The sequence below is a fragment of the Zootoca vivipara genome, chromosome 13 (assembly GCF_963506605.1).
Source record: "Zootoca vivipara chromosome 13, rZooViv1.1, whole genome shotgun sequence".
In the NCBI taxonomy this organism is placed as follows: domain Eukaryota; kingdom Metazoa; phylum Chordata; class Lepidosauria; order Squamata; family Lacertidae; genus Zootoca; species Zootoca vivipara.
Genome location: NC_083288.1, coordinates 41,935,579 through 41,963,296, shown reverse-complemented (window position 1 = coordinate 41,963,296; position 27,718 = coordinate 41,935,579). Strand labels below are relative to the sequence as shown.

General features: G+C 45.3%; 2 protein-coding genes and 1 pseudogene across 4 annotated transcripts; 1 reads left to right on the top strand and 2 right to left on the bottom strand.

The window, feature by feature from the left end:
* Positions 1-1,910: 1,910 nt before the first annotated feature.
* Positions 1,911-2,900, bottom strand: LOC118095630 (olfactory receptor 4M1-like). The gene has a single exon (XM_035136877.1). The coding sequence runs from the start codon at positions 2,898-2,900 to the stop codon at positions 1,911-1,913; it is 990 nt and encodes a 329-aa protein (XP_034992768.1).
* Positions 2,901-7,145: 4,245 nt separating this feature from the next.
* Positions 7,146-14,998, bottom strand: LOC118094709 (olfactory receptor 4D5-like). 3 transcript variants are annotated; one of them, XM_060281804.1, is made up of 2 exons: positions 9,933-10,836; positions 7,146-7,171 (listed from the first exon to the last, which is right to left on the bottom strand). In XM_060281804.1, exons 1-2 carry the CDS (start codon positions 10,834-10,836, stop codon positions 7,146-7,148), a joined length of 930 nt encoding a protein of 309 aa, XP_060137787.1. The 3 variants fall into 3 exon arrangements, with proteins under 3 accessions (XP_060137787.1, XP_034991206.2, XP_060137786.1); XM_035135315.2 differs by lacking the exon at positions 7,146-7,171 and adding an exon at positions 14,960-14,998 and having other exon boundaries at positions 9,898-10,821; XM_060281803.1 differs by lacking the exon at positions 7,146-7,171 and having other exon boundaries at positions 9,898-10,836.
* Positions 14,999-19,561: 4,563 nt separating this feature from the next.
* Positions 19,562-23,969, top strand: LOC118095631 (olfactory receptor 4Q3-like; annotated as a pseudogene).
* Positions 23,970-27,718: the final 3,749 nt, after the last annotated feature.

Genomic DNA, 27,718 nt, shown 5'->3' with positions numbered 1-27,718 from the left:
GCTTCAGGTGAACACCTGGGACAGTGGCAAGCAGGACCCTGCTAGACCTCCACCCAGATGTCCCCTGGACTCAGGCACAACCCCTCCCAGAGAAGACCAACCATGAGTCTGTGGATACCTTTAGCGGAATACCCAACACATAGGGATGGCTAGGCATCCTGCCATCCCTATCTCTTGAACCAGAACCTATCAGCAACCTTACAAGTTGTGACAATTTGCTACGTGGCAGGCAAAACCCAAATGGCACCAGGCAATCAGCCAAGTGGGGGAAAATCCTGTCATGCCTCTGTCCCAATGATGGACAACATATGACGGCATAGCAAGGTCAAGCGCAAGTCCTAAATATAGGGAGAGGTGGGCGGGTGTTCCCATGCACTGAGCCCAAAAGAGGAAGCTCAGGGACATGTGCATGGGCTTAAATAGAGGTCCCTCAATTGATCTGACTGGCGTCCCATTGGACCGATTGCACCCAAGATCAAGGGGCCTCCAATAGGGTGTTGTGGCCATCCAAACATTGGGAGGACCCAATTTCTGAGTGTATGTCACTCCAGAACTCTTTGACCTTCCTCCAGGTCCACCATACAGCGGTGCCTCGCAAGACAAATTTAATTCGTTCCACGAGTCAATTCGTTTTGCGAAAAAATTGTCTTGTGAATCGTGGTTTCCCATAGGCATGCATTGAAATTTCTTTTTTTTTTGCCCATAGGAACACATTAATTAAATTTCAATGCATTCCTATGGGAAACCGCGATTTGCAAGACGGATTTTTCGCAAAACAAATTTGTCTTGCGAGTCACCATCAGATCGCAAAACGCATTCGTCTTGCGAAAAATTCATCTTGCAGGGCATTCGTCTTGTGAGGTACCACTGTATATGAAACACGGTGCCTCCTGTTTCTCTTGGAGAGTTTGTGCGGCATCAAGTACCAACGGTATAACATTTTTTGCAGGTTTTCCCTTTTGGAGTAACAGGCAATTCACCTTCCACAGGTTCTCCCATTAGGACATCTCTATAGTATGGCCTAGATCTTGGGCCCATTTAATTTCCAGTCAAGGAGGAGTCAGTAAGCCTTAGAGAGGGTTTTAGTTTTGGAATTAATGACATACGTTTAAAATCTTACATTAGGCATACTCTCTAGCAGACTTTGCGGGATGTGCATGTTTCAGACCATTTTGTACATTCTCCAGGCATAATGTGTAATGTCTGTGGTATCTTAATTTCATTATGCAAACTCTCCAGCAGGCCTCAGGTAATGTACACATCTCAACAGTTTTTATTATTTCACAGCAGGGTTTTGTATTCTGGAATTGAAAAGATTTCTTAATTTTACACTGCTGAAGGATGTTTGCACCATTTAAAAAACAAGCTTACTCCATGAAACTAAGCTCAGTAGAACAATAGAAATAGTTCACTTAACCAACATGTACACCTTTAATATTATTTACTTAATAGGTACTTTATTCCACGTACTTGTTAAAAGGCAATTGATAATTTGTTAGAATTTTTAAGGACTGCTTCTAAAATGTTATTTCACAGGAGTCTCTGAAAGAAATTTATTCTATTATAGAGCACACTAGAATTTAGTTGGATTTTTAATGCCAAAAAATGCAATTTTCAGTTAGAATTTTCCTATAATTTGAGCATAAACTGATGAAGTCAAGAAACAAATATTCAAGGGGTAAGTGAATATAATGTTTTATTTAGATGTATTTCAATTTAATCATATTTATGTGAGTAAGAGTGTGTAGAGGCAGAAAGGGGTTTGGGAGATCAATCATAAGCAAAAGAAGCCAATGGAAAATTGTGGAGAAATGGTGTTTCCTAGTGATGCTTTCTTATTAAAACTGGCCATATATTCTCACCCTTGGTCAAGCAAGGAAGACCCCAGGATGACTACCATTCTATGGATCTCATGTTTTCTTGCACAGGAGGTATCTGTTGACCACCTTCTTCATAGCTGTGGTGATCTCCTTGTTCCTGAGGGTATAAATAATGGGGTTTAGAAGCGGAAAGATTATTGTGTGGAAGACAGAGACCACCTTGTCAGGAGCATATTCATCAAAGGGTCGGGCATAGATGTAGATGGCAGGGGTAAACATGAAAATAACTATGGTGATGTGCGAATAGCAAGTGGAGAGAGCCTTGCTGGCTGACTCACCACTGTTCTTCTTCAGCATGGTGAGCAAGAAGATGTAGGAAACCAAGAGGGCCACAAAGCAGACCACAGAGATGAGGCCGCTGCTGAATATCATGACCATCTCCTCAGCAAAGGAGTTGGCACAGGTGATCCTCAGAACCTGGGTGATGTCACAGAAGTAATTGTCCAATTCATTGGGTCCACAGAATGGAAGGCGGAGGATCAGCACAACTTGGATGAGAGAGTGGACGAAGCCCCCAGCCCAAGAGGCTATCACCAGTAGGATGCACAAGCGCCGGCCCATCATAGTGGAGTAGTGCAAAGGACGGCAGATGGCAACGTAGCGGTCATAGGCCATGACTGTGAGCAGGAACATCTCAGAGGCACCCACAAAGTGGAGGAAGAAGAGCTGAGCAATGCAGCCCCAGAAAGAAATGATCTTGCGCTCAGCAAAGAAATCAACTAGCATCTTGGGGGCAGTGATGGAGGAATACCAGATGTCCAGGAATGCCAAGTTGGCCAATAGGAAATACATGGGTGAGCTGAGATGAGGGTCACTCCGGATGGTGATGATGATCAGCACATTGCTTGGCAGGACAATCATGTAGAAAGTGAGGAACAGGGCAAAGAGGAAAAGCTGGACCCCCCTTTCATGCGACAGCCCTGTCAGGATGAACTCAGTCACTTGGGTGCTGTTCCTCAGACCCTCCAAGTGGGTAGACTTCAGCAACCTAAGTTTGGCCACTCCTGTGGTGTCCTCCATACCTCGAGTGAAGTTTAAGCGATCTGCACCTAGATACAAAAGGGGGACCAGGAGAAAAAAAAGAAAGAACAGTGAGAAAAGAGGAGGAGATCATAAAGGAACATCTCCACCCCCATCGTTCTGCCCGGACACTGAGGTCCAGCGTCAAGGGCCTTCTGGCAGTTCCCTCAGTGTGATAAGTGAAGTTACAGGGAACCAGGCAGAGGGCCTTCTTGGAAGTGGTGCCCACCCTGTGTAATGCCCTCCCATTAGATGTCAAACAAACAAACAACAACAAAATTTTAAATTAAAACCCGCCCTCCCCGACCAGGGCTGGGCTCAGGGCACCTAACACTGAATATAAATTACAATAAAACATAACACAGCTTCCTCTGTTCCTTAATTCACCAAGGACCTGATTAGGTGCCAACCACACCAAATAAACCTCATTCTCACCTTTTTATGATGTTTCACCCTAGAGTTCCACTTTACATTTTCAAACAAATCAGCAATATAAGGGAAAGTAAGAGAAAGTGGTGGCGTCACAGGTAAAAGGTAAAGGGACCCCTGACCATTAGGTCCAGTCATGGGCAACTCTGGGGTTGTGGCGCTCATCTCACTTTACTGGCCAGGGGAGCAGGCGTACAGCTTCTGGGTCATGTGGCCAGCATGATTAAGCAGCTTCTGGTGAAACCAGAGCAGCACACGGAAACACTGTTTACCTTCCCGCCGGAGCAGTACCTATTTATCTACTTGCATTTTATTGGATGCTCACTCTCCACCTTAGAACAAATCTATACCACCAGGTGTCATAGAAAAGCACTAGACATATCAAGAGATCAAAAGCACCCTGGTCACCGTTTCTTCGAGCTCCTGCCATCGGGAGGGAGATATAGAACAATGCCGGCAAGAACGAGCCGTCTCAAGAGCAGTTTCTTCTCTAAAGCGATTTTGACCTTAAATGGAAAGTCTGGACTTTGAAGACATCTTATTTTACTTGTTATATTGTATTGTATTGCACTGTTTTAATTAGTGTTTTGTAGTAATTATGGATTATGTGGAATATCTGAGCTTTATCTGAGTTGATGTGGTAACCCGAGTAATTTCATTGTTCCTGCAAGGGGACAATGACAATAAAGATTATCTTATCTTATCTTATCTTATCTTATCTTATCTTATTTTACTTTGATGTGCTTTCGAACTGTTAGCTTGGCAGGAACAGGGACCGAACAACGGGTGCTCACCACATTGCGGGGATTAGAACCGCCAACCTTCTGATCGGCAAGCCCAAGAGGCTGAGTGGTTTTGACCACAGTGCCACCCACGTCCCTGGTGGCATCACAGGAGCCAACTATTAGTGGCTGAGGTCCCTTCAGCTCCCCTCCCAAGTTGATGGGCATTGAGCCATTCAAATAGTGATTGTGCACTGCATCTCAAGAGTGGGGCTTACCTGGGCTTCCCCCGACCATTTTATTCAAGTTGGCACCCTTGGGTGGCATTGTGTGTAGGAGGGCAGATAAGAGCCGGTGGTGCTGGGTGTGTCTGCCTTTCATCAAAGTAGCAGCTGTGACATTAACACAGAAAAGTATTTGTAAGCCACTCTGAGCAGCTTCCTATGCGGAGGGGTTATAAATCCATATATTAAAGGGGCAGGCCTGATATTGAGGACCTCATGAAAGATGTTCCAAGTCAGCCAATGTGATCCTTTTCAGATGTAGTTGGACTATAATGCCACCTGTAGTCAAGGATTATAGGAGCTAAAAGTCTAAAACCTGGAGGGCACCATGTTGGCTATTCCTGTGTTTAGCAAAGCATTTAGACAACAGAAATTACTTCTGTGTCTTTTGCTGTCACTTCAACACAGGAGCCAAAGGTCCATCCGACTGGCAGCAGCTCTTCAGATTTTCAGAAAGGTGCTTTTTTCTTAACCCTACCTGAAGATGTCGGGGCCTGAACCTGTGACTTTCTACATGCCAACAGATGCTCTGTCACTGACCTGCAGCCCTTCCGCAAGTATGTCTCTGTCACACACCCGTAAGAGCTCTTTCCTAAAAGCAACAACAGAGTCTTGTGCAATCTTAATGGCTGACACTTTTATTGTGATGTAGGCTTCCATGAATGGGACCCAGGTGGCGCTGTGGTTAAACCACTGAGCCTAGGGCTTGCTGACCACAAGGTCGGCGGTTCAAATCCCTGTGACGGGGTGAGCTCCCGTTGCTTGGTCCCAGCTCCTGCCAACCTAGCAGTTCGAAAGCATGTCAAAATGCAAGTAGATAAATAGGAACCGCTACAGCGGGAAGGTAAACAGCGTTTCCATGTGCTGCTCTGGTTTGCCAGAAGCGGCTTTGTCATGCTGGCCACATGACCTGGAAGCTATACGCCGGCTCCCTCGGCCAATAATGCGAGATGAGCGCGCAACCCCAGAGTCGGTCACGACTGCACCTAATGGTCAGGGGTCCGTTTACCTTTACCTTAGGCTTCCATGAACTCAAGACTGCAAAAGCTTATGCCATAATAAATGTATTTATTTCTAATGCACCACAACACACTGTGTTGTTTTTGCTGCAAGAATAATTACATGTCTATAGAGATTTATAAAGGAGGTTTTTTTCTCACACCTCATTCCTTTTCTCAGTATTTTCTTATTTATATATTCCTTGGTAAACAGCAAATCGCAGTGTAGTAGCATCAGTTGAGAACAGACTTCTCCAACCAGGTGCCCTCAAGGCGTTGCACAACTACAAGTTCCTCCATCCTGGGACAATGACTATGCTGACTGGGGCTGTGGGGAGTTGGAGTCCAAAATATCCTGGACTGAGGAGGACTGGTCTAGAACCTGGGAGGCCTGGGTTGAATTCCACACCAGTCTGCTAATTCCAAAGTGACCTCACATGGGAGAGAAGAGAGCTCCCACAAACTTTTTGGAGGACTCGTGAAACACATGTGAAATGAACAAATATTCTTTCAGTTTCATGGTTTCCCCAGTGTTAACAATTCTGTGCTCAATTATTTCAAAACATTCCTGGTTTAGCTTGCTATTGGAAAAGAAATCGCCACCTTGTGCTTCCTTATTCACATCTTCCACACTCCTTATTTAGGATCGTATTCAATACCTCAGGCAAGTTGGCTGAAATAGGAACCTATTGCCCTCCTCTCATTTGGACCTTTCTCATCCATTAGTCAACTGTTTCAACCTTCTTGCTCTCTGATTTCTTTCCATCCTAATATCTAGTGTCAGCCCTTAGTCATACCTGACTAATACTTTACACACACCATACTCACTTCTTAGCCACAAATCTTTTTCTGACCTACTTCAGACAAAACTCCCATTGATGAAGGGCTGCCAAAGAAAAATTAAAAACAGTACCTCCTAAAATCAATTCTGTAGAGTGCTATAGAAATAAAAATTTCTGAAATCAAAGAGGTATTTCTTGTCGCCTGTAGCAATCATACTCTCTGTAGGAAAAGGCATTATCTTAAAACAAAAAAGCATCCTGGAAGCCTTTTATGGGGAAGAATAACTCGCAGGACTAGAGGGACTATGGATTAGCAAGAGTCTTCCTGGCACCTACCAGCTAAGGTGAAGCTACTTCTTTCCACCAGCACAGCATTTGCTCTACCTGAGAGAGCATCTTCTTAGCAACATATGATTTGATCTACAAAACGCAACACCCTTAATGGGCTTGGAAGTTCTGGATCAGTTGGGGCCCAAGAGAGCATGAGCGACTTCTGGGCGACATGCAGGTTGCAAGGGGAATTATTAAAAGTGCAACTTGCGTTTTCCCATAAGGTACTCAGAAGGAAAAAAAACTTTGAGGAGTTCCCCTGGCTACTGAAAGTTACAGTAGGAGATGAGAAAGGCAATGGGCCAGCATCCAAGAATTCCCTGTCTGATTCATTATAACATTGCAAGAAGCCTGTGAAGTAGGTTAGGCTGAGAAGCAGTGCCTAGCCCAAGGTCATGCAGTATGCTTTGTAGCCAAGCGGGGATTTGAACCCTGGTCTCCCAGGCCCTAGTCAGACACTCTAACTACTATACCACACTGGCTGTCAGTATTATGTAGGGATTGAAAAATCTGTCAATTTCAGTATCCCCCCAGTTTCTCATTTTCCCAGTATTAAATTCAGATCCAAATATTTCCACAGTTCACAACCACCACGACCCCTAAAAAAAGTCATCACAGAAATTTACCAGCATTTTACTACACATTTTCCCCGTACATATATACATATATTGGAATGACATTTTACCCAGTATACACATTTTTAACAAAGCACAATGCATTTTTTAACACAGTGTAATGCATTTTAACAATATGTAATGCATTTTTCTATGTTCCTTTCACCAATAGATGCAGTTTTACACATACATTCCCCTAAAATACATTTTTGTACCCTTTTGTATAGGATTGCACGTTTGTACCTTTACCTTTTTTACCTTTTCAACTGGTAGATTAAGATTTCAGCAGGAGCTGTTTGGTTTGGGATTAAGATGGAATGGGAGGTAGAGTAGAGTGGTTTGCTGTTTGTTCATCTATTTCTTAATAATACAGTAATACACACACACACACACACACACACACACACACACATTATATATATATATATATATATTCATTCACATAATGACATAATATATAAAAACAAGATTCGAAAGAATCCCTTGGGCTTCCCTCCTCCCCTTTGCCCCTTTGTGGGTCTTATTGTTAATCCTTTCCTTCTGCATCTTTTAAATTGATCCATATTTGTGTATCTCCATTATGTCCATAGCTCATCGTTACATTACAAGTGTTATTCCAATCCCACTAACAATTTTAATTGTTTACAGTGGTTTTTAATATAAATTATAAGTTTTCCCCATTCCTTTTTAAAGCCTTGGTCATCCTGATTTCTGATTCTTCCGGTCATTGTTGCCATTTTGGCATAGTCCATCAACTTAATCTGCCATTCTTCTCTGGTAGAGGCTCTGTCTTCTTTCCAACTCTGGGCTAATAACATCCGCACATCCGTCAGTGCGTACATAAATAATCTTTTCTGCTCCTTTGGATTTTCTGCACATAACACATATTTGATCCTGCTAATTTACTTGGAAGTAGATACCATCAATACATCATTTTCATATTATTTTCTTTCAAATGTACAACATGCTGTAAATTTTAAAATCACATTTCTGTAACTTCTCCCATGCTGCAAAATTGTATATTACAGGTGAAACTCGGAAAATTAGAATATCATCGAAAAGTGCATTTATTTCAGTATTGCAACTTAAAAGGTGAAACCAATACACGAGACAGATGCATGACATGCAAAGCAAGATATGTCAAGCCTTTATTTGTTGTAATTGTAATTATTTGTCATTAGTCGGGTCAATTATAAATGGAATGGAATTAAGGAAATGTAATAGTGATGTTTATTTTCGTATTATTTGTTTTATTACTGTGGAATTTACAAAAGAAAGCATTTGTAAAAATTAAAATAAAAAAATAAAATAAAAGTTGCATTATTGAAATAAATGCACTTTTCTATGGTATTCTAATTTTCCGAGTTTCATCTGTATACTCACAGTCTTTCACCCAATGTATCATTACAGATTTAACCTGTTCATCTTTTGTAAACCATTCTAGTGAAGTGGTAATATTAATAATAATTACATCATTTGGTTTGGCTCAGATGAGAGCCATTGAAATTCTCCAAGTATTTGGCACCATCAATTTCGCCTAGAATATTGATGTATGTAGACAATATTGTACAGTATTATACAGTAGCCATCCAGGATTTCAGGCAGGGAATCGTTCCATGCCCTACCTAGAGGTGATGGTGACTGAACCAGGGACCTTCAGGTTCAGTCTGCGCATGCCATTGCTTATGTAGCAAATTTTTGTTTGTCGTTACAAACACAGCATGGTTGGCGCTGTGGGTAAACCACAGAGCCTAGGGCTTGCCGATCAAAGGTCGGCAGTTTGAATCCCTGTGACAGGGTGAGCTCCCGTTGCTCGGTCCCTGCTCCTGCCAACCTAGCACTTCGAAAGCACGTCAAAGTGCAAGTAGTTAAATAGTTACCGCCCCGGCGGGAAGGTAAATGGTGTTTCCATGCACTGCTCTGGTTTGCCAGAAGCGGCTTAGTCACACTGGCCACATGACCCAGAAGCTATACGCCGGCTCCCTCGGCCAGTAAAGTGAGATGAGCAGCGCAACCCCAGAGTCATCCACGACTGGAGCTAACTGTCAGGGGTCCCTTTACTTTTACCTCACAAACACAAAATTCCCTGGAAAGATGCTAGGTCTTGGAAATTGTGGTGGATGCAAAGTGGTGTGGAAGTACTTGTTATCCCTAGCAGTGGTAGAAAACAATTAACCTTAGGAAAACAAGAAGGAAGCTATTTCTTAGTGCCACTTGGAAAGGGGAGGGCCCCCAAACCCTGAGAAACCATTAAAGAATTGCTTTCCTATCCCTTAGAAAATTCTGGGATGTGGCAGCCCCAATTTCTCCCCCCCCCCCCAATAGGGTGCAGAAAATCAAGAGGTTGCTGGAGAAATCAATAAGGCTTAGACTTCTGGATAATTGACAAATCAACTTTGCTCCGCACAACAGTTAAAATTTGTATGAAAAAAAGGATGGGGATAACTATAAACTATCACAAACTATCACATAACACTAAGAAAACTGCTAGACAACTGGATGTTAAAAAGAGCAAACCTATTTTAGTAACTTCTTGAAATCTTCTTGCAACTTTTGTACAGTAATTTTCCAGTATATTTGAGAAAGTGACTTGTGTGCTTGTTGTATGTCAACTTCTGTATAAATATTTTGCACTTACAATGTTCAGAGCGCCTATGGCACAGGTGTGCAAGGTTTCTCTCCTGTTACGCATATCAGAAAATAAAGAGATGCACCGACATATGTTTCACATAATTCTCTCGTGGTCTGATTTCCACAACATGGTCATTTGTGCACAGCTTCACCTTGAATGGTGAAGAAACCATGCACAATATGAATGGGAGTCAGTTGCAAAGGCTGTCAGGAAGTCAATTTCTTCTGCTTCTTTCCCTTGAGCTTTTCTAATGCAACTTTGAAATCTTTGTTCCTCAGGGTATAAATGAAAGGGTTCAAGATGGGAGTGATGACAGTATAGAGAACGGAGATGGCTTTGTCAATGGGGAAGCTGTGGAAGGGATGGATGTAAATGTAGATGCAAGGACCAAAAATCAAGGTCACTACAGTGACATGGGAAGCACAGGTGGAAATAGCTTTGCTCCGGTTGGGTGCAGACCCTGCTCTGAGCTTGGCCAGAAGGATGGAGTATGACACAAGCAACACCACAAAGCACATTAATGTCACGAGGCCACTGTTGGAGACCATGAGTAGCTCCACCACAAAGGTATCAGTACAAGCCAGTTTGACCACCTGTGGCACGTCACAGTAGAAGTTGTCCAGCTTGTTGGGGCCACAAAAGGGCAACTGGGTAATAATGGCCACTTGGATGATGGAGTGGACAAAGCCACCAGTCCAGGAGGCACACACCAGCCCACCACACACTGCCCCCTTCATGATGACCATGTAGCGCAATGGGGAGAAGATGGCAATGTAACGGTCATAGGCCATGATGACAAGAAGGAAGATCTTGATGCCGCCAATGAAGTGGAAGAAGAAGATCTGGCAAATGCAGCCCACATAAGAGATGGTGTTGGTCTTTGATAGGAAACCAGCCAACATTTTAGGGGCAGTTATGCTAGAGTAGCAGAAATCAAGGAATGAGAGGTTTCCTAAGAGGAAGTACATAGGGGTATGGAGGATAGGTGCGTAAGCCACTAGGCTAACAATTAAGAGGTTGCCCAGCATGGTTGTGCCATATACTGCCAAGAAGAAAGCAAACAAGAGTACCTTCACTTCTAGCTTGCTGGTCAGCCCAAGAAATACAAACTCTCTCACAGTGGTGTTGTTCTCTCCTTCCATCATGTGTGTTAAGGCCCCACTGATGGGACTCTGAAAGAATACAGGATAGTTATCAATAAAAGCTATGGAAGAAAGAATTAAATAAAGAAAAATTGTTCCATTGATGTTGTGGATTTTTTTTTGATAGGACCATGAGAAACGACATTATATCAGTCCAGGCCATTGGACCATTCAGCTCAGTATTGTCCACATGGGATGGCAGTGGCTGTCTAGCATTTCAGTTTGGGACATTCTCAGTCCTACCTGGAGATGATGGGAATTGAACTTGGAACTTCCTGAGTGCAGATACTCTACCACTGATCTATAGTTATAACTTGATATAATTGGGTGTGTGTGTGTGTGTGTGTGTGTGTGTGTGTGTGTGTGTGTGTGGAAACAAGCATCACTTTGTGGGCTATATGCAGCTGGTGGTATTTCTGGGTACTCGTTTTGCTCTCTTTCTTAAAACATAGAAACTGCAACAAAACTGCGGTGGGCAGAGCTGCTATTTAGATCTCCAGTGTTTCTACTTCATTCCAACCCCTCCCCCATTTTATATTCCCCCATTTCATGTGGGCATTCCATGACAATGAGGCTTGATCAGTTCTCACTGGGAAGCTTTGGAGTCCGCTTCCCTTAGAATATTTTCCTTCAAAAAAGTCCCGAACACTTTGAAACTACTCTGTGCCTGCTGGTACCTCCCTCTCATGAGTGGTGCTATTTTGGTTACATAAGCAATGACACTGACAGCCTGAACATTAAGGGGAGCGTCAGGGCTCCTTGGTAGAGCATCTGCTTTGCACATTGAGCCACATCCATCAACGGTGTGATTCAGTATAAGACAGTTTGCTATGTTCATATTTGAGACAGAGGGAAAGATGCTGTTGTTTTTCTTTAAAAACAAAAACAAACAAGGGTGAACTTCTGCCTGCACCTCTGCATCATGACTACATTGATTATAAATAGCAATTTGATTGACAACTAAGATACATTGTAAGCATTTGTAATGCCCCTAGTTATGTAATGTTATTGTTGATTTTATGCTATTATGCTGTGATTTTTTCTTCATTTTGGAAGTATAGAATAATTGCAAATAAATAAATACACAAATTACTTGATTTTGTCAGGTTTCACCTTGCCATGCTGTTTTTGACCTGGATGTCCATTCAACAAAGTCTATTCTTTTACATCAGAGATGGGCTAACATCTGTCTTATATGACACAACTACACACACACACACACACACACACACACACACACACACACACACACACACACGAATCCCACCTACATATTTTAAGTCTACAAAATAAGAGTTCTTATGCAGGTTCTCTTAACTTGCTGCTTCAAGTCAAGGTCTACCAAGGCAATAATTCTATCCAACAGCCTCAGCAACTAGCACAGCCATTAGAAATGCTGTAGTAAGCCATGAGAATGTCTTAATTGTCTTTGGTTTGCAGACATTTACCTCCATTGTCCTAGTGTGGAGCTGTTAAATTTCCTGGTCCCACCACACAGAGACTCCACTCCCTATTCCATGGAATATGTTTGTGGCTGCTGATAAATCGCTTCTGAAGGTGAAGGAAGGAAACAAGTATAAGCACAATGAATGAATGCTTCATGAGAAGTTAGTGATGCCATATCCCAGAGCTTTATTGCAAAGGGAATTATTAATTTGTGACTGTGCGGTGCTCATTTGCAGACAGGAAGTGAAAGAAACTTCATGTCCTCAAGAGGGTAAGGAGATAGGGAGGGTGCATTAGTCTGTGTGTCAGAAAGCTCAATTTCTGCACATGTACAAGACTTTTTGCAACATCCTAAACCACCATAGTCGTCAATGGAGACAATTTGTACCTTGAGTGATGAGAAACATTCTAAAGTCAAATAACATATTTTGCCCCAAGAAAAACATGGAATACATCTGGTGCTTTTTTAAGAGTTAAGGGACTTTTTCTTCTTTATTTTATTTTAATTAAATTTATTTCCCATCTTTCCCCATAAGGTCTCAGAATAGGTTCCAACAAACTTTATAACACAGGTAGGGACTCCCAGGCCTTAAAAAAGGTAAAGGGCCTCTGTACAGTTAAGTCCAGTCAAACTTGACTATGGGGTGCAGTGCCCATCTCGCTTCAGGCCAAGGGAGCTGGCGTTTGTCCACAGACAGCTTTTCCAGGTCATGTGGGCAGCTTGACTAAACTGCTTCTGGCGTAATGGGAAACCATGACGAGTGCCAAAGTGCATGGAAACGCTGTTTACCTTCCTGCTGCAGTGGTAGCTATTTATCTACTTGCACTGGTATGCTTTTGAACTGCTAGGTTCTGCCACTTAAAAAATAAGTGAATCATAATTTGCCTTTATAATTTATTAATTCAGTTTATTGCCCTCTGTCAGCACAAACAGCAGGATCTTTGAGTTATGTCAAGACTAACAGAAGTATTGTGGCATATACCGTGTTTCCCCTTTTTTAAGACACCGTCTTATAACATTTTTCTCAAAAAAACACAAGGTGTCTTATTTTCAGGGGATGTCTTAATTTTTTATTACGATTTTTATTATGGACCCACCCTGGGGAGCAACTTATTTTAAAAAGAGACACGGAAAAAAGAGCAAAGGCAGCGGTGAGGGAGGCACTTTGTGCATGCTTAGAGACCACCCCATCCCCAGCTATAAACCCACCCCGGCTTTCCAAGACCCCTTTTCCCTGGCACTGGACTGGCGGGGGGGATGTGAAGGGGGTGTCTCTCTGTGCATGCTGAGGCAGCCTCGTCCCGGGTGCCGCTATGGGAGGGGAGGGAACTCACCTAACCATGACCCAGATTCCCTTCTAATTGAGAGAACTTACTTAAACTGGGAATGTTGAAGTACCATTATATCCCCCCCCCCAAAAAATACTGTCTGTCACGGTCCGGTCGGCAGGCGGTTGAAGCCCTGGCTGAGGACGTCAGGACCAGAGGCAAGATAGTAGAAGCAGGAACCGGTGCAGGGCTGAGGGTCCAGCAGCAGGCAGTCGCAGGGTCAAGGAGCAAGGCGGAGGCGAAGGTCCAAGGGTTGAGAAGCAAGGCGTCGGCAAGGCGAAGGTCCAAGGGTCGAGGAGCAAGGCGAAGGATCAAGGAACAGGAGGCCAGATGCAACAAGGCAGGGATCGCATTGCTGTGGCAAAGAGCTGAAGGGAAATGCTGAGCTTTTATCCCTCCCAGCTCCTGCCACCAGGTGCAGTGAGATATCAAGTGGCCTCACCTGAGTGGCCACTCCTTGCCTCTCCAGCACAAGCTGAGGCCTCACCTGAGTGGCCACTCCCTGCTTCTCCAGCACAAGCCGAGGCAGGCCCCAGTCCTGCAAAGCACTACAGGCCCCAGAGCCTGACTCCTGCCCATACTCCTGACAGTACTCCCCCCATAGGGAAACGGGGTTCCACCCCCGGTCATGGCCCAGGCTTATCTGGGAACCTTCGATGGAAGGCTCAAACCTTAGCGGGCACGTGCACGAATTCGGCTGGTTCCCAAGATCGCTCCTCCGGCCTGTAGCCCACCCAGTCTATTAGGTATTGGAGCTCCCCATGGAGCCACCTCGAATCCAGGACCTGGGCAACCTCGAACTCCTCATGGCCGTCAACTTGGACCAGTGGTGGTGGTGGTGTAATGCGGCCCAGAAAATGGTCCATGTGGCAAGGTTTCAGCAGGGATACGTGGAACACGAGGTGGGTCTTCAGAGAGGGGGGAAGCTCCAACTTGTAGGCAACCGGGTTGACCTGCTGCAGGATGGTGAAAGGTCCCTGGTACTTGTAGTCCAGCTTAGCCAAGGGACGTTTCGTGCGGTGGTGTTCCAGGGACAGCCAAACCTTATCCCCAACCTGGAACGCAGGCCCCTGCTGCCCCCGTCGATCCGCTTGCGCCTTATAGTCCGCCTTGGCCCTCTCTAGGTGCCATGTCAGATCAGCTTGTGTCTCCGGGATGTGGGAGACCTGATCATTGGCAGAAGGCACGAGGGACGCCGTTGGTGTGCAGGGATGGTTGTGTAAGTCCATAGAAGGGGTTGACCACAGCCTGGGGGGGGTAGTGGCTGGAGGAGCCCCACACTCCCCCTTGAATTTCTCTGGCACTGGGACAGGGAGAGTCGGTTGGGCTGGGGCCGCAGCAGTGTAGCTACCTGCATGTGGAGGTGCTGCAGCACAGTGGCGAGGTCCATAGGCTGGGCTCTGTCCATCTCGCACCCTGGCCGGGACGTGGGTGGGCCACAGCAAACTGTCACGGTCTGGTTGGCAGGCAGTTGAAGCCCTGGCTGAGGACGTCAGGACCAGAGGCAAGATGGTGGTGTAGAAGCAGGAACAGGTGCAGGGCTGAGGGTCCAGCAGCAAGCAGTCGCAGGGTCAAGCAGCAAGGCGGAGGCAAAGGCAAAGGCCTGGGAGTCAAGGAGCAAGGCATCGGCAAGGCGAAGGTCCAAGGGTCGAGGAGCAAGGCGAAGAATCAAGGAACAGGAGGCCAGATGCAACAAGGCAGGGATACCGTTGCTGTGGCAAAGAGCTGAAGGGAAATGCTGAGCTTTTATCCCTCCCAGCTCTTGCCACCAGGTGCAGTGAGTTATCAAGTGGCCTCACCTGAGTGGCCACTCCTAGCTTCTCCAGCACAAGCTGAGGCAGGCCCCAGTCCTGCAAAGCACTACAGGCCCCAGAGACTGACTCCTGCCCATACAGTGGAACCTCGGTTTACGAACACCTCGGTTTACGAACTTTCGGTTTACGAACGACTGTAACCCGGAAGTAAGTAAACCGAGGTGTCCAAGGCCTACGGAGGCCTCCGCGAAGGCCTGAAGACTGGGCCGCAGCTGCGGAGGCACTCTTATGGCTCCGCGAAGGCCCGGAGCCTTCCGCAGCTTCGGAAGCACTCCCAAGGCCTCTCCCCCCCCCACTCACACGTTTCTGGGCCTTTCCTGGCCCTGGGGCTTCGGGCAGCCAAGCGTCCTTGGCGCGAGGATGTGCCTCGCAAGGTCCCTCTCCCCTCAGTTCTTCTTGTTTGGAGTGGCGGTGGCGGCCTTCTCGGCGGGTTCCAGGCTCCCCTCGCCCTCTCCTCCGGTGCCCCGGAGTTCCACTGAGCATGTTGCCCTAGGCCACGGGGCTCTGGGGCTCCTCCCGGCCAATGGCCGGGTGCCGATGGTCGGGCGCTCTGGCTCCGATCCCGGGCTTGTGCATTCGCTGGGGGGGGGGTGTGACGACCCCTCAACTGAGCCACTGGGCTCCCCAAGCTCCCCCACTTCTCGTGGGATGGCGGCGGCGGACTCCGCGGCTCGGGGCCGCTTGGAGGGCGCGGACATGCCGGCTGCTTTGCTGGATGTCGGGAGCGCTTCCCCCGAGCGGCCTCGAGCCGCGGAGTTCGCCGCCGCCGCCACATCCAGCAATCCACCTCTCGTGGGGCGGCGGCGAACTCCGCGGATCGAGGCCGCTGGGGGGAAGCGCTCCCGACATCCAGCAAAGCAGCCGGCGTGGCCGCGCCCCCGAGTCGCGGAGTCCGCCACTGCTCGTGCGGTCGCCGGGGCTGCTCGGGGGCGTGGACACGCCGGCTTCTTTGCTGGATGTCGGGAGCGCTTCCCCCGAGCAGCCCTGAGTTGCGGAGTCCGCCACCGCTCGTGCGGTCGCCGGGGGAGGGGTGGCGACCCCTCAACTGAGCCCTGGGTTCCCTGAGCTCCCGCACCTCTCGTGGGGCGGCGGCGGTGAACTCCGCGGCTCGAGGCCGCTGGGGGGAAGCGCTCCCAACATCCAGCAAAGCAGCCGGCGTGTCCGCGCCCCCCGAACAGCCCCGGCGACCGCACGAGCGGTGGCGGACTCCGCGACTCGGGGCCTCTCGGGGGGCGCGGACACGCCGGCTGCTTTGCTGGATGTTGGGAGCGCTTCCCCCCAGCGGCCTCGAGCCGCGGAGTTCGCCGCCGCCGCCCCACGAGAGGTGGATTGCTGGATGTCGGGAGCACTTCCCCCGAGTGGCCTCGAGCCGCGGAGTCCGCCGCCGCCATCCCACGAGAGGTAGGGGAGCTTGGGGAGCCCAGTGGCTCAGTTCAGGGGTCGTCACACACCCCCGGCGAACGCACAAGCCCGGGATCGGAGCCAGAGCGCCCGACCATCGGCATCCGGCCGTTGGCCGGGAGCAGCCCCAGAGCCCCGTGGCCTAGGGCAATGTGCTCAGTGGAACTCCGGTGCAGTGGAGGAGAGGGTGAGGGGAGCCCGGAACCCACCGAGAAGGCCGCCACCACCACTCCAAACAAGGAGAACTGAGGGGAGAGGGACCTTGCGAGGCGAAGAGCCTCAGCCTTATCGCCCTGCTGCTGCATTGTCGCGCCAAAGACGCTTGGCTGCCCGAAGCCCCAGGGCCAGGAAAGGCCGAGAAACGTGTGAGGGGGGGGGATTAGATTGCTGTTTTAGGGGGTGTTTTTCATCTTCTGGAACGGATTAATCCACTTTCCATTACTTTCAATGGGAAAGTTTGCTTCGGTTTATGAACACTTCGGTTTATGAACAGACTTCCGGAACCAATTGTGTTCATAAACCGAGGTACCACTGTACTCCTGACACTGGCTGGATTAGTTTTATTTATCTTGGTTACAGTTTCTGTTGTATCTCTGCATCACAAACATGCAATAGCTAGATAGAATCCCTAGTTAAATCCCTGGCAGCTCCTGGTTAGCAGGTGCCATATCAACATGGGCAATACTGATCAAGATGGACCAGTGGTCCTGCTTAGAGTAAGGCAGCTTCCTATTTTCATAATGTACGATTATTCAGACCACAATGATTGGGAGAAAATTCATTCCCCATGCTTCTACAAATGATTAGATGTGATAGCTGACAAATCCAGAAGGAACCCATGGTAAAAAATACTGGATCCAGGAAAGGTCAAGAGTGGGTCAGAAAGAGGGTGGGCCTCCTCATCAGGTATATTGGAAGGGTGCTATATATGGTGCCCCAACAGGGAAATCTCTCAAATCCCCATATTTGCACATGCTGAACTGTTTTGGAGCTGAATATTTCCCAAAATTTCTTGAATCATTATTTTTAATTACTCTCTGGGGCATTCAACAATAGCAAGTGTTCCCCAGAGTTTTGACACCTTTGTCAACAATTTTCAGAAAAGGTCGCTAGGATGTTCACAGAGGATTCATAGACCTCTATTTCAGGGGGCTCATCCAATTTGTTGCACAAGGACATTCCATGGATTACCACCTATGGGGTTCAAGGGGAGGCAGAGCAAGCAGGTAGGTAACAAAGGCAGAGGAGCCCCTATTGCATCACTGACTTCTTGTTACATCAGACTGCTTTGACATGGTTGATGTGCAGGCCAAGGAATGTGGGCAGATGGGGAATGCATCTCCTGAAGCCAATCTCCAATTTATTTAAAACATCAAGGACAAATGAGACCCACAGGAAAATGTGGCATGGCTTGCAACTGTTCAGGAACATAGAAAGCTGCTTTGTAGAAAGTCTGGTCATTGGTCTAAATAGTTCTAGAACATAGAAAAGTCTGGCCATTGGTCTAAATAGTTCTGTGTTGTCTACACTGAGATGCTGGGAATTGAACCTGGGAACTTCTGCAAGCAAAGCAAATGCTCCACCATTGACCATGACCCTTCCCCATGCGTCTTTCATGCTGACCTGTCTATGACTCCAGCCCTGACAGTAGGTTAGTTTCCTTACACACTCACAGACCCCTTTCTATCCTCCACTCAGGCATACAAAATGCATTGTCAGAATTCAAAGATGCATTCTTGCCAGGCAAAAGCATTCTGTGCATGAAGCAGAGCAAGCGAAGGGCATGGCCTAAGGAGGTGTGTGTTGTCCGGGGAGCATTCCAAAGGCCAGGCAGAAAAGCCTAGAGGGCCACATTTAGCCCCTAGGCCTGACGTTCCATACCCATGAGCTGATGGTAAAATTCTGGATGACAGGATGAAGAAAGAACATTTCTGAATGCTCCCACCCGATTATCAAGGAGGGATAATGCCCAAACATGTTGCGTTGTGTCTAATGTTAGTCATACTTGAAATAGACCTGTTGAAATTAATAGAGACGACTAACTTAGGGCTATAAATTTCAATGGGTCCTCTCTGAGTATGACTAATGTTGAAGGAAGACCTTTCCCTGAAGTAGTATGTGTGAGTTCCATTTCTGCTATTGAAAATAACGCTGCTGCCATCTTGATCATGACTGCTTTATTAAATTGCTGAGTTTTATAGTTTCATTGGAGTGTTGTTGAATGCAATTCATGGCAGAGCTGAAAACATATTAAACAGCCTGGAAGAAAGGGTCATGAAATAACAAGCTTGAAGGTTTTTGTTTTGTTTTTTTGTATATATGTCATGATCAATACAGTGGTACCTCTACTTACAAATAACTCTACTTACGAATGTTTCTACTTACGAATGGAGCTCCGTCCGCCATCTTGGATGCAGTTTAGATAGGATTTTTTCTACTTACGAATATTTAGATAGGGTTGCTTCGACTTACGAATTTTTTCTCCCAATGCATTCCTATGGGATTCGACTTACAATTTTTTTCGACTTACGAATGTGCGTTCGGAACGCATTAAATTCGTAAGTAGAGGTACCACTGTACATTGGATACATCCTCTTGAGATTGGTACTAAAGTCATCTGGGTTTTTAAGCCGAAGATGGTTTTGTTTTTTTCTTCCCACTTCTGAGAAAATGCATAATCTGGCAGGTGACGCCAGAAGAAATGGAAGCAGGAAGTCCCTGGGGTCTACATGGAGACTATGGAGGAGGAAGTCAACAGGTAGTGCCCCCCTGGACTCATTGTGAAGTTGGAAGGGAGGCACATGGAGGCTGGGTTGAGGGCAGATTGTGGTTGGTGGGATAATGCCCCATTCCTCCTCATGGACTAACCTCCATCACATCTCACTGGTTCTTTCTTAAGGGAAATATGAGTTAAAATCCCAACTCATTCATGGTTTGCCCACTGGGTTGTGTAGGTTACTGTCCTTGGGCCATGCTAGCTCAAGAGTTGTTGTGAAGATGAGATGGGGAGGGAACATTGGAGACCCTTGAAGTGTTCTGATACAAAACAAATAAAACACACCAATATTTACTAGCATCAGATCTTCTCCCTTGTGGAGTGGAGGAAACCGAACATATTATGCAGCAGATAGGTCTTTTAAAACAGCTTCTAAGCCTCTTCAATTTTTAATTACCCCATTTGGGACCACACAGCAGCCAGTACACTGTCTCTAGGCTGCTAGCAGCATCAAGAAGAGTTAATCCATGTTTATTCACATAGGGTGGGAACCAAAGACATCTGTTGCAGGAGTATATAAAAGGAAACTCCGAGATATGCCATCTTTTTGTTTCAAAAAGGTCTGGAAGAAATTTGAGGAAAGTGCTCATTCTTACTCGCATTCTCAATAGTCACAATTGCATGGAGGATTCCCACCCCCCTCTACTTGGGTTCTCAGTTTTTCCTCACCACCATCCACCATCACAAATGAATCCTGGAGATAGTCACCATCCAACCATCCACCCAACTTCCCCCCTCCCCTCTCTCTTTCTCCTTTTGTCCGCCTGGATGTGCCAACCTGGGAACTTTTAAAAGATCGCAAAACTTGGAGAATGCAGGATTGCCTTGGAATAGTGTGTTGATAGCAGAGATTGAAGGAGGTATGGACACTGGATTGCCTTCTATTGTTATGAAAGTGGCCATGGTAGTTATTTCTACGGTAGCACTGCCATGACTCTTGCATCCAGTCATTTTGTTTTGTTTTGTATAAATTACAATCTTTATTAATTTTTTACACACATATAGCATCTTACATTCCAATTACATTTTACATTCCATTTGTTAACTTACAACTCATTTGTTTACACTCATTGCCAAAACCAAGTAAAGGCTTATATTACATAAACCCTTATATTACCCATATTGATACACTTTGAAAATGAAATATAACCCTTCCCCCTTTCCCCTTATTCCCCACTAATCGACTTCCCGTCTTCTTTCTTCTGTTTTCTTTAGTCCTCCTTATAGTTTGCGTTGTTTATTTCAGCTTTCAGTTGAATTTCTGTATTTCTTATTTTATCTGATTTTTTTTTTACCCTTAATATTTACAATTTTCTTATGTAGTTTAAACCAACTAATTGGTATTAGTCATAGATAAACTCTCTTCTTTTAAAATTTTATGTTCTGATCTGAGGTGTTTGTCTACTTTACTTGTAATTGAATAAGCCACTTGTTTTATCAATGTATTCCATAAATTTACTCCCTTCTTTCAGAAATGTTTCATCACCCTGATATCTAATTCTTGCCGTTAATCTGGCTATTTCCGCATATTCTAGCACTTTCTGCTGCCATTCCTCTATGGTTGGAATTTGTTTCTGTTTCCACAACTTTGCAATAAGCAGTCTCGGCCCCATTGTTGCATACAGGGAAAATTTGTAATCGTTTTTCTCAATATCTTCCCCGACCATCCCCAGGAGAAAAGCCTCTGGTGTTTTGCTAAAGGTATATCTTAATATTCTTTTCAGTTCATTATAGATGCCTTCCCAGAATACTTTAATCTTTTCACATTTCCACCACAAGTGGATAAAATCACCGTCCTTTTCACCACATTTCCAGCATTTTTTTATCCCCTGTTCTATACATTTTTAAAAGCTTGGTCGGGGTAAGATACCACCTATACATCATTTTGAATAGGTTCTCTTTCAACGTTACATTTGCCGTAAATTTAATTCTCGTATTCCAAAGTTTTGGAATATCCAGTCATTTTGTTATCATAGTTATCAGCACAATACTGTTCAGAAGTAAATCCCGCTGAGTTCTGTGGTAAATTGATTTAGGATTGCAGACTATGTCTCTTCTTCTTGACCCTGCAATGGGAATTTATTTTTATTTCTTTATTATTGTTTTTAACCCTGTATTTTACTCTGTGAAGCACCCTGAGATTTTATGATGCAGGATTGTTTATAAAATAATAATAATAATAATAATAATAATAATAATAATATAGAATTTGTAGCATTTTATAGTCATAATTTAAGTTGTTGTTAATGGGATTTTGGATTTGTTTTCTATTTGCAGCTCCCAAAGTGACTTGCAAGCAAGAAAGACCAACACACACAATTAATAAAAGTAGGAAAAAAACTATAAGAATGAGAACATGTAAATTCCAACGTGTCTTTGAACACAACAGGACTATGCAGACTTCTTTGAGCTGAAGCCCATTTAACATAGTGAGATGTACTTCTGAGGACTGGGCTTTGTGGATACCAGAACATCACCATTTTTACCAAAGTAGTAACTCACTTGCTAAAAACACATAAATCCCCCACCTTTTAAAACAAACAAAAAACTGATAAGCTTTTATCTGCACCTGAAACTCCAGTAATGAGGAAACCACATGTGGTCATTGCTGTGTCAGATATTATGGATAGTCTTAGTTGTATGGATCCCAAAATTCTGCTAGACACAGAACCTGACATCCTGAAAAAATCTCAGTTGCCATTCACAATCTAGTTTCTAGATCTCAATAATGTAAAGATATGCTTGAAATGCTTGGTGGCATAACAAAGGCCACAGCTGCTTGTGGTGATATTCTACTGTCAGGGACTGGGTTTCTGCACTCTGTATAGTCTTACCCAAACTCTTTATGCATAGCAGAAACAAAGGTGTGTGTTTGTTTGGGGGGGAGGTTATAAATCAGCAAACTCTGCCTAATTTAGGTATAGTGCTGTTTTAAACAGAGTCTTTTTCTTAAAGAGATCAATATCACTTTGAAACAGTTTGTTGCATGCAGTAATTTGGGAATAAAACAGAAGAGATAGGACTATTCACAGCTCCAAATGGGGTTGGCTAAATGTGATTGCAGGGCAGGTCCTCCCATAAGGTAAAGTGAGGGAGCCTGATGAGAGGGCGTAGCACTCATTCTACCCAATGATTATCATTTAATCCCCTAGATTTCCTGCTCCATATCTCTTAAATTCTCCTGCACCCCTCAGATTTGGAGGAAGATATTGCCCCACCACCAGTGCTGAAACGAGATTCAACAGCCAGCTCAGTCGGATTCTGCACATGGAATGGGGGATGCCCTCATGTCCTTCCCATCAGGCAGCAAAATGTATTGGGTTGTCCCTATGAGCATGGCTTGAAGGAATGTTACCACCTTGTGCCATTTCTCTCTGTCTCTCCTACTAGAATCAGCCCTCATCATGAATGGAAGCACCATTTCAGAGTTTATTTTGCTGGGCTTCTCTGCCTCCCGCCCTTTCCAGGTCTTCTTTTTTGCCATGGTGTTTGCCTGCTACACCATTGTCATTCTGGGCAACCTCTTGATCATAGTGACTGTGATGTCTGAGACACAGCTGCAACACATCCCCATGTACTTCTTTCTCGCCAATCTGGGTCTTGCGGACATGTCCCTCAGCTCAGTAGCAGCTCCAAAGCTAGCTGTAGATCTGTTGAACTGTGGCCATACCATTTCCTATGGGGGTTGCATGGCCCAGATCTTCTTCCTCCATGTCTTCGGTGGTGCAGAGATGCTCCTCCTCACCCTCATGGCCTATGATCGCTATGTGGCCATCTGCCACCCGCTAAGGTAGACAGTCATCATGAGTGGCCAACGCTGCTTCAGGCTTCTCATGCTCTGCTGGGCAGGGGGCCTCATTCATTCCACAATTCAGATGGTCTTGATTGCCCACCTACCATTCTGTGGGCCCAATGTCCTGGACAACTTCTTCTGCGATATCCCAGAACTGATCAAGCTGGGCTGTGCAGACACATACGCCTATGAGATACTCATGGTAGTCAACAGCAGCTTGCTAACACTGCCATGCTTTCTGGCCTTGCTCCTTTCATACATCACAATTCTGACCAGCCTCTGTGGCCATTTCAGGCAGGGCAGCGGGAAGGCTCTGTCCACCTGCAGCTCCCACCTGGCTGTGGTCTGCCTCTTCTACGTGCCCTGTGTTATTGTGTATCTCAAGCCCTTCTCCAGCTCCCACAAGAACAAGCTGGCCTCTGTGTTCTACATGGTGGTCACACCTGCCCTCAATCCCTTTATCTACACCCTGAGGAACCAAGAGGTAAAGGAAGCCATGAGGAAGTTGAGGCGCAAGTGTGGACTCCTCTTGGTGCCTCAAAGGAAGCACATGTGTCAAAGGAACTGTTCTACTTAAGAGACCTTCAAACAGGCAGGTTGAATGGAAACAAGTGGAGCACCATTGTGAGCATCCATTTTGCTTTTGAAATGCATATAACCATATTGAAAGGCATCTGAGACAGCTTGTCCTTACTACTTCAGTACTCTACCAGCCTTGTTTCCACCTCTTCCCTATCAGTCTCAGTCCTATCTTTATTAATCTGTTCAGCTTGTCTTTCTTTAGCTTCATTCATACAAGTACTGTACTCTACCAAACATTTTTGCTTGTTTTCCAACCCTTTTTCATTCTATTCAAGTTCCATCCTATTCCTTATTGTAAAAATAAAATAACATAATTGCTGTTTGGGTCTGTGTTTTAATGTTAGTTAGTTAGTTAGTTGCACAGTGTCACCTCCATTATTTCTTCCTCTCCGCACAAATCTTGACCCTAGTTGGTTAGGTTTAGAATCATAGAATAATAGAGTTGGAAGAGACCACAAGGGCCATCCAGTCCAACCCCCTGCCACAGTCCCTAGAGTGGTTTAACAATCAATACCTCTTCCCAGGGAATTGTCACTGTGAGAGGGAGTCTCTTAGCGACTCTAAGCACCTTTAATGAAGTATAGTTCCCAGGATTCTTGGAGGGGGAGTCATTACTGTTTATAGTGGTACAATACTACTTTAATTGTATAGGGCAGATGACATTTACATGGCTGGAAGGTCACCTGCTGCACAAAGCTAAGAAGAAGAAGAAGAGTTTGGATTTGATATCCCGCTTTATCACTACCCAAAGGAGTCTCAAAGTGGCTAACCATCTCCTTTCCCTTCCTCCTCCACAACAAACACTCTGTTAGGTGAGTGAGGCTGAGAGACTTCAGAAAAGTGTGACTAGCCCAAGGTCACCCAGCAGCTGCATGTGGAGGAGCAGGGAATCGAACCTGGTTCAGCAGATTACAAGTTAAGAGTCGCATCCATGACTGCACCCACTCTTTGCCTCTGCCACCACCCATCACTGACACGGGACCCCTAAAAGGGAGGGATATGAAAGCTGGAATGGAAAAGTTTTCCCACCTGTTCTCTAAACCATCCTCTTTAGTTGTCCTTCACAGCTAATGGAGAATGTGGATGATTCAAGGGTTAATGATATAGCTGCTCTGTAGGAAACAAAGCTCAACATTCCAGGTAGGTATTAGCATGTTTGCTATAACAGGGTCTTGTTTGCCTGCCTTCTTCATATAAAACCTTACTGCTATAAAATGCTGTCCATCTAGATGCACAGACATTTATGTGCTACAGACAGATGTAACTGACCAGGACCTTTGATGACCCATATCTATAACCTCTGACTTCAACTATTTAATCAATGGCTGTTCTCACTGATTACCACAGAGATGAAATAGACTGTAAATACTCTTCCACCTCCAGGCCTTCCTTTATAGGCTGAGGGTCACAGCCCTACCCCTAGGACCACCTGCAAACAGTGAGCATTGAACAGCCAGGATTGATGATGGGTGCTATTGGCATAGAACATAAAGCATTCAAAGTGACGTGCAAAAGGGCCATAGCTCAGTGATAGCTGCTTCAGCTGTATGCATGGATATAGGCCTGTGGAAGTACATGATGTGTGGAGTGTGCGCCACATGTATGCCTCTATGTGTGTGTGTGTTCTGGTACTGCCTGCTTTTGTTATGCAGACCCCAGAATGCTGGCCATGGTGAGAAAGGCTTCCTCATTTCTATGTACATTTGAGGGGGGAGCATGCACACTCTCCATTGACTCAGGTGCTGCTTGAGGACTTCCCATAATAGGCATCCAGTTGGCCATTGGTAAGGACAGTATGCTGAACCAGTTGGTCCTTGGATCCAATCCAGCTGTATTCTTCATATGTCCTTATTAGGTGGAGAAACGTAGCTTAAGCACTCCAATAACCATAACCCACTCTGCCCAGTTCTCATCACATGCCCACACAGGCCAAAGCTCAGCCCTCTCTATCTCTCTTTCTGCCTCACTCAGAACTTTAGGGTGCTCTTTTTCACACAAAGATTTATTGTCTTTCCCATCGTTTGAGGGAATGAAATATGTGTTCATTTAGCAACATTGTCGCACATGGCAGGATAGCTATTTCCTTGTCATTGGCTTTTCCCTTGTCATTGCTGAGATGAGCTAAGGAGAACCACCACTGTTTTATTTCCGTGGCATCACATCACTTATACAGTAGTACCTTGGGTTACAGACACCTCAGGTTGCAGACACTTCAGGTTACAGACTCTGCTAACCCAGAAGTAGTACCTCATGTTAAGTACTTTACCTCAGGATGAGAACAGAAATCGTGCGGTGGTGGCGCAGCAGCAGCAGAAGTTCCCATTAGCTAAGGTGGTACCTCAGGTTAAGAACTGTTTCAGGTTAAGAACAGACCTCCGGAATGAATTAAGTTCTTATTCAGAAGTACCACTATATTTGCCTTATGAAAGGGTATGCCAGCCTAGGTCTGCCAAACTGGCATGACAAGCTATCAAACTTTAGTAGATTGCACACTTTAACCATAGACTCACGAAACTGGAAGGCATCGTAGAGGTCAGCACTCCAAGGTCACAAATCTCATTGAGTTGGACCAATGGCTCATTGCAGCATTATCGTCCCAGGCAGGGCTAGATAAGCCATCAACTAGCAATAGCTGCTCATGGACATAGAATCTTATGCATTCAAAGCATGTGTCTTAACTTTGAGCAATGATGAACCAGCCAGGAGATTGCACATTGATGTCCTTTGAACAATACGTTTATGCACATAGCCCTTTTTAGACACCACTTGGTCAGCCTGCAGATTGCTTAGTAGTAGTAGTAGTAGTAGTAGTAGTAGTAGTAGTAGTAGTATCCCATCCATCTTATTGGGTTCCCCAACTACTCTGGGTGGCTTCCAACATATATAAATACTACAAATATCTGTTTAATTGATATTGTTAAAATGTTTAATTGATATTTGTATAATTTATATAATTGGAAAATGGATTAGATATTTAAATTGGAAAAATCTAATAAAAATGTTTATATATATAAAAAAGAAAGTAATGGAAAGTGGATTAATCCATTCCAGACAGTCCGCGGAGTACTTAAACTGAAGCGTACTTAACCTGAAGTGAACTTTCCCATTGAAAGTAATGGAAAGTGGATTAATCCGTTCCAGACAGGTCCGTGGAGTACTTAAACTGAAAGTACTCAGACCGAAGCATACTTAAACCAAGGTATGACTGTAACTAGAAGACATAGGGTCTCTTCCAGCCCTATGTGGAGATGCTGAGGATTGAACCTGGGACCTTCTGCATATCATGCAGGTTATGTGCCATTGACCCATCATCCCTCTTGAAATAGGAGGCACTAGGAGAATGTATGCTCAATAAATAGGTCATCTGCAAGGCACCACAGGCAACATCTCCAATGTGACTAGTGGGGAATGCAGAAGGATTAAGGGGCAACCCCATGGGTGCTCTGTGGGAGACTAATCTCAGCATTCCAGCTTGGTCTTAAACAGAGATATGCTTGCTATGAGAGGGTCCTGTTTGCCTGCCCTCTTCCTATAAAGTTGTGCATACCTTTGGATCTGGAAAGCAGCTATGAAATGCTGCCCATCAAGATCCACAAGACCCTGTGTGTTATGTGCACATGTGATTAGCCAGGGTCTTTCATGACCCACCTCTGCAGCCACTCATGCTGCCTATTTAAGCAAGGTCTGAAGCCACTCTGCACACTAAGAAGAAGAAAGATGCTGCCAGGCCTCTTGTTCCTGCTG